This window comes from Octodon degus, unplaced genomic scaffold (genome assembly GCF_000260255.1).
Source record: "Octodon degus isolate 3935 unplaced genomic scaffold, OctDeg1.0 scaffold00003, whole genome shotgun sequence".
Taxonomy (NCBI): Eukaryota; Metazoa; Chordata; class Mammalia; order Rodentia; family Octodontidae; genus Octodon; species Octodon degus.
In genome coordinates this window covers 25,693,662-25,699,661 of record NW_004524579.1, presented here as the reverse complement: position 1 = coordinate 25,699,661, position 6,000 = coordinate 25,693,662, and the positions used below count along the sequence as shown (strand labels likewise).

At 52.3% G+C, this 6,000-nt stretch overlaps 1 protein-coding gene across 5 annotated transcripts in view; it reads right to left on the bottom strand.

The window, feature by feature from the left end:
* Positions 1–1,468: 1,468 nt before the first annotated feature.
* Ctif (cap binding complex dependent translation initiation factor) overlaps positions 1,469–6,000 on the bottom strand; it is a 315,277-nt gene continuing 310,745 nt past the window's right edge. For 4 of the 5 annotated variants that reach the window (XM_023714714.1, XM_023714712.1, XM_004623636.2 and 1 more), the window contains one exon: positions 1,469–5,470. In XM_023714714.1, the coding sequence (XP_023570482.1) occupies positions 5,255–5,470 (216 nt within the window). In that variant the 3' untranslated portion in view covers positions 1,469–5,254. The remainder of the gene's footprint in view (positions 5,471–6,000) is intronic. The other variant, XM_023714720.1, reaches the window with a different exon arrangement.

The window sequence follows — 6,000 nt, the reverse complement described above, 5'->3', positions numbered from 1 at the left end:
CATTTGTATCTGTGTATTCAAAATGGTTAGGATAGATATATAGTTACATTCTCTTAATGAATAGAGGGATTTGTTCTAATAGTGTTTGTAAATAGGATATGATGTCCACATCTTGTACAGCAATTAACCACTAGGAAGAGAGTATGCAATGTGTTAATTATTGAAACTGTCCTACCAATTTGATTTGAAACTGTCTTATTACTCTTTGTTTCTCAATAAAATTATGGAAAAAAATTAAAAAGTAATCTAAAAAATCTATATAACAAAAAAAGATGATAGAAAAAACATAAGCAGAGGTGGTGGAGAAACACAGGGTTAAAACATTTATTTTTTGAATGATGGGCTTCATAGGAGCAATTTAGATCTTGGACTGAATGTTTGTGTCCCCAAACAGGAATAGGACCAAGACATTCAGAGCAGTCTCTCCTTTAGGTGAAGTGTCGCTAGGACTCTCTCTTCCCACCCTCTACCTTACCTTCAAACACTTTCCTTTTTGACTTCCAATTTCTGCTGTTACTCTCTTGCATTTTGTTGGTGAAATGGCTTGGCAAATACCTCAATTGTTTAACTAAAATATTTCCTTCTAGTCAATCTGTATACTTCATCCCCATGCAGTGTCATAGAGAGGTGTGATTCAGTAAGAGTCAACAGCTGAATCTCAGGGGCCAGGACATGAGTGGATGAAGGGTGGATCTTGTGGCAGCCACCTGAGTAGGCGAAAGATGGGGCCAGTTCCAGCCAGCAAGAATCCCGGTGGGGTTCTGTTACCAGGAGGCAGTGTCCCTCCTTCCTTCCCATGGGGGACTGTGTACAACGAGGGACGTGTCATCACAGGAAAATAAATCACTGAGCCCTTTTGGGATTTTTTGATGAAAGACCTATTTGATCAACAGAGACTGGATACCCTCTTGCTCCTAACTTTTGGAAGTTTCCAGGCCCAAGTCTCATTCTTATTCAAATGGATCACTGCCAAATGCCACAGGGAAATTTCCTGAGAAGAGGTAGGTATTGGTGGTAGGGAAGTTAAATATGCAGCAAGGGCTGGGGAGATGGCTCAGTAGGATAAGCGCTTGACTGCCAAACTCAGGGATCTGAGTTCAATCCCCGGTTCCTCAAAAAAAAAAAAAAAAAAAAAAAAATGCAGCAAGCCCAAGCTGCACTATAAAAGCCATTTTCTCTAAGAAATTCTAGCACCTTGGATAGGCCAGAGCCCAGATTTGAGGGCGGAAGTCTCTTTTCACCCATGTTTTCCCAGACCAACGGCTTCACAGCTGTCACCAGGCCCCAGAGCCTGCCCTTGCTCCTCGCAGTGGCCACCCTGCGGGAACTCTTCTCATTAGCTCATCGCCTGGAAAGGTCTCCTCAGAGGCCCCTGCCAGCCCCACTGAGTGAGGCACAAAGCCTTTGGGAAAGGGTTTCTTTGTTGAACACACACACGAAAAAAACCACAGATTCAGGGCATTTTTGGTTTTTGGTACGGTTTATTTTTTTAAACCCACTTGTAGTTTGGGTTCAGCTGGAAAGCAGGACATACCAATGGCGGGAAGGTGTCGGCATGAGCAGGATTCTGCTGCAGCTTTGGTGGGAAGCCCCAGACCCCTGCTCCAGGAGGTAGGTCCTGCTGTCCCGCTCCCCGCTGGCTTGGGTGAGGTGGCTGGCCGCTCCATGCAAGCGTCCTGTGCAGAGGAGAGTCGTCTTCTCTCTGACCCCCATCCTCAAAGCCCAGCCAGAGGTTTCCCAACACAGTGAGTGTCTGGTAGCTGAGGGACACCATGCCACAGCAGGCCCGCACGTCTGCGGGACAAGGAACACTGGCAGCTTCTGATGCCAGATAACGGCCTGGGCCTGGGCTTCCTGGAGGGGCTGTCTGGTGTGGCCCCAGGGGGTTGCTCCGCTTCGCAGCCAAGCCATCTGGGCCCTGGCCTCTGCAGCTGCCCAGGGTGTGGCCAGTGGTACGGTTCCCACAATCCCACCCCTCAGAGAAAATAAAATAAAATAAAATAAAAATTAGAATAAATACCGACTGGGTCAACATTTACATTTACACATGGACAGGATGATGCCCAAACTATAAAGGTTTACAGACTGGTTAAGGAAAGACAAACAGACAGAACTGGGTTTGGGGGTGCACCGTCCCCATAGAGGACGATGGAGCTTCCAGCCACGTCCTAGGGTGCCTGGGAGCCCTTCTGGGACTGCGGCACCAGAGCCCAGGCAAAACCACCAGGACTAGGGGTGGGTGGGAGAATAATGGCAAGGGGGCTGCTTGAGAGGAAGACAGCCCTGAACTCAGCCTGACAGGCACCGGGTGGGGGGTGAAGGGTGGTGGTCGGTGGGAAGGGAGGACACAACACACCAAGAGGGTCAACAGGAGATGCTTGCAGTGCGCCTCGTCCATGCCCCAAGGCCTGCTGCTGAGTGGGGACAACACCTAGAGGGCCTTTCAAAGCACAGGAGGTTCTGGCATGGGGTAGGGGCGGGGATCTGCGGGGCACCCACTTCTGCTCCCTAGTTCCTGTCTGAAAGTCTGCCATGGGAAGTTGCCCCAGACTCTGAAATTTTAGGCTTTGCTGTTTCTTTAAAAAAAAAAAAAATTTTTTTTTTTTTTGAATGTTTTCCTTCCATGTCTGAAAAAGTAGCAGCAACCTGCATTTAGAAAAACAGCCAAAAGTGTTATTCAGATGGGCCAGGAAGTGCTTTCAAGCAGTGGAACAAATTAGGCAAACTGTACGTCTGGAGCCACCGTGACACAACACGTAATTAAAAATATATTTATATATAATACATATTTATACCTCACATCTTCACACTAGTCCTCGAGGCCAAAGAGGGCCTGGCCCTGAGGCCAGACCCCCACAAACAGGCCATCAGGAGAAGCACATCTGACTTTTGGTGCCCACAATGTCCTCTAACTTTCACAGGGGTCACTAGCCCCTCCACAAGAACCTTGAGAGCCCCCTTCTTGGAGCCTGCCTGTGAGCTGAGTATGGGGTCTGGGAGACTCAACTGTCAGACCTCTGTCTTCTGGGGACCCTGCTTTGTTCTTTGCCAATGCACATACACGCTTGTACACCCCCCACACTCCCACACACCCACACACACCACCACCACCACCACCACCACCACCACCACCTCCACCACCTGAGGGAAGAGGGGCCCTTTTGAGCATAGGCGTGGCCCTCGGAGGCTGCAGGGAGCAGCTGCCTGGCCAGGGCTACCTGACTCCAGGAGAGCGTGATTTCCCCAGTGCTCTCTCTGAGCATCCCAACCGACATCAGCCCAACTCTTCCTTCAAGGACTCCTGGGGGTTTCTGGTGTCCCCAAGCTCCAGGCTGGGGCTGAGGGCTGGTGCAGGAGAGAAGCAGTGAGAAACAGCTTGAGAAAGCTTGAGAAGGAGGAGTGGGGGAGGAAGAAGGCAAGGGCCAGAGCCAGCCAGGGGCAGAGTGGGCCTCTTGGCAGAGGCCATTGACCTATTTAAAGGGAAAATGTGCCCTCTCACACCTTGTCCCAAGTAGGCTTTGGGAGGGGGACCTGAACGCCCCCTGGAACTGGAAGGCCAGTTTCAGTGGGGAAAAGCCAGGCAGAATGGAGAACTTTTACCTAGATTTAGAAATGATCAGCAGAAATCTCCCCCCACTTCACCTCCCCGCCAGTCTGATTTGGATCAGGAGGCCATAAGAGGTTTCTGGTGTGACCTAGGATATGACCAACCTCAGTAAAGGACCAAATCAGGAGGCTGCTGGGTTCTGATGGCATTTTCTGGAGGACTCATCAAAACATGGGCTCCATACCTCAGCCATGGATTGTGTGGACTCAGGCTGTGATCCTGATGCCAGCATCCCAGAGCTTGAGCTCACCTTCCTCTCTAGCCATCACAGAAGGTACTGTTCTCTAGGCCAGGGCCTTCCAAAGAAATCCAGCCTTGTTTCCAGCCAGGAAAGCCTACCTGACTGTCCTTCTTGTGACTCAACAATTTCTCTCTTTCCCAACATTGGGAAGGCCTTCTGGATCCTGCCTAGGATAAGGCTTGGGCAGTGACACAGCCCATGATTTAGACAAATCCTGGGCAGCCAGGCAGCTCTCCCTCCATCTTTCTCCTCACTAGGCACTTGGGACAAGCTTTCATTTTGGTTTTAGTTTGCCAACCTTGTTCTGGGCCATTTGCCACAAGACCCCCATGGCCAGGGCCAGGTCTAATACAGCCCAGCACCCGCAGTACCACATCCCTCGAGAGACAGAAACAGGAGAGCAGAGTCACTGCAGGCGGGGAGGGGGTGTGCGAGGTGGGGAGGGGGCACAGGATTCCAGGGGGGACCCCCGCCGTGCCAGAAGTTTCCAATTACCCTAATTGGCTACTGGCAAGCTGTCTATGGCTAGAATCCTTCTAGAGGGGGCCGGGCTGGATCTCCTATTAATCAGGAGGTCCTTGCAGGGCTGACTGTGATCACACAGAGGATATTTTCATTGAGAGAAGAGACTTCAAAGCAACCAACTTTTGAAAAATAAAACACAATAAAAGAAAAGGGTGCAAGCTGAGTTGCAAGCTCCAGCTCCCCTCCCGGCTGCCAGCCCCCTAGGCCTGGGCTGGGGGCCCAAGGCTGGAGGAACTGAGGTTGGGAGGGTGGGGTGTGAAGGTTAGAGAAAAGCGCCTCTCCCTAGCTCCACTGTGGCTGACAAAGGCAGTCAATTACTGGCGGCTGGTGGGGACCGTGCCTGCCTTTGTCCTCCCGGACATCTGCTACATGTTGCCTGCTGCCAGTTGGCGACTGCGGCTGACAGCACGAAAGGAACAATGGGAGCCCGTCTCGACCCACTTTTTCAGCCTTCTGAGATCCTTTCTGACCTAAGCAGTGCCCCGATGTGGGAGGCTGGTGTTTGGGGGGGGGTGGGGTGGTCTGAGGAGTGGCAGAGAGATCTCTGCTTGAGGTGTATGGGTTGGATGGCAGGGGCAGATAGGGGTGGGAATGAGGGAGGTCGCAGGCCAGGGCCACCATGGAAAAGAAACATGCTTCCCTTATTGGTGGGAGCTGCCACATGCTTGGGCTGGGGTGGGGGTGTTTATGTGTAAGGTGGGGTGCCCTTCTCAGGGATTTGATCCCTTTCCTGGCTGGCTCCAGACTGGCCACTGACTCTGCTTGCCTTCCTGCCCATTTCTTTCTCCCACCAGGGCCACCCCTGTCCTCCCGCCTGTCCATCTGGCTCTGCGCACCAGGGCCCCAGCTGCCTGCGGGCTTCCCGCCAGGCCCCCTGGCTGTCAGGCTGTCAGTTTCTGGATGGTTCTGTTGTAGTACTGCGTGATAGGGGGCGTCAGAGGGTTCCAGCTGTTGGCATGGAGCTCGATGACCTCCAGGAGCAGCGACCGGGTCAGCATGGACTCAGAGGGGCACAGCATCTTGTCTCGAGCACTGGCCAGGAGCTCCATCATCATCTCGGGCAGCTGCTCTTCCAGCAGTCGCCCTGTGCTCTGTAGCTGCAGGCAGAGAGGTGGCTGATTAGGACAAGACCTGGGGGCTACAGTGTTACCTGACCACGGTCATTAGGTGAACTGGGGACAGGGATTGTGCTAATGACATGCAGGCCTCAGCTGGGAGAATCGCCTGTGTAGTCGCACACTGAATACCATCTATAAGCAGGAATGAGAGGAATCCAAATACTGTCTGCTGCCCAAAGAGCCCTCCCCAGGAACACATCCTTTGTCCATTTCACCCAAGAACCTCCCCTCCTACAGGGAGCCTGCCCGGACTACACTCACTCCCTCAAGCAGCCCCTGTGATACACTCCCTTGGGCAGTCAGGTGGCTCTGTGTTAGTCTCTCCTCGAGGGGGTCTCCCTAGATCGAGCTTAGTCATTACTAACTTCGTGGGCCTGCATGAGGTGGAAGCTGAGAGCAGGGCCGAGGTTGCCCATGTCTCTCTCCCCTTCTCTTCAGCCTGTAAAAGAACCTCTGGGGGCTGGAGAGATGGCTCAGTGGTCTAAAGCACCTACTTGAAACAAGCTTGG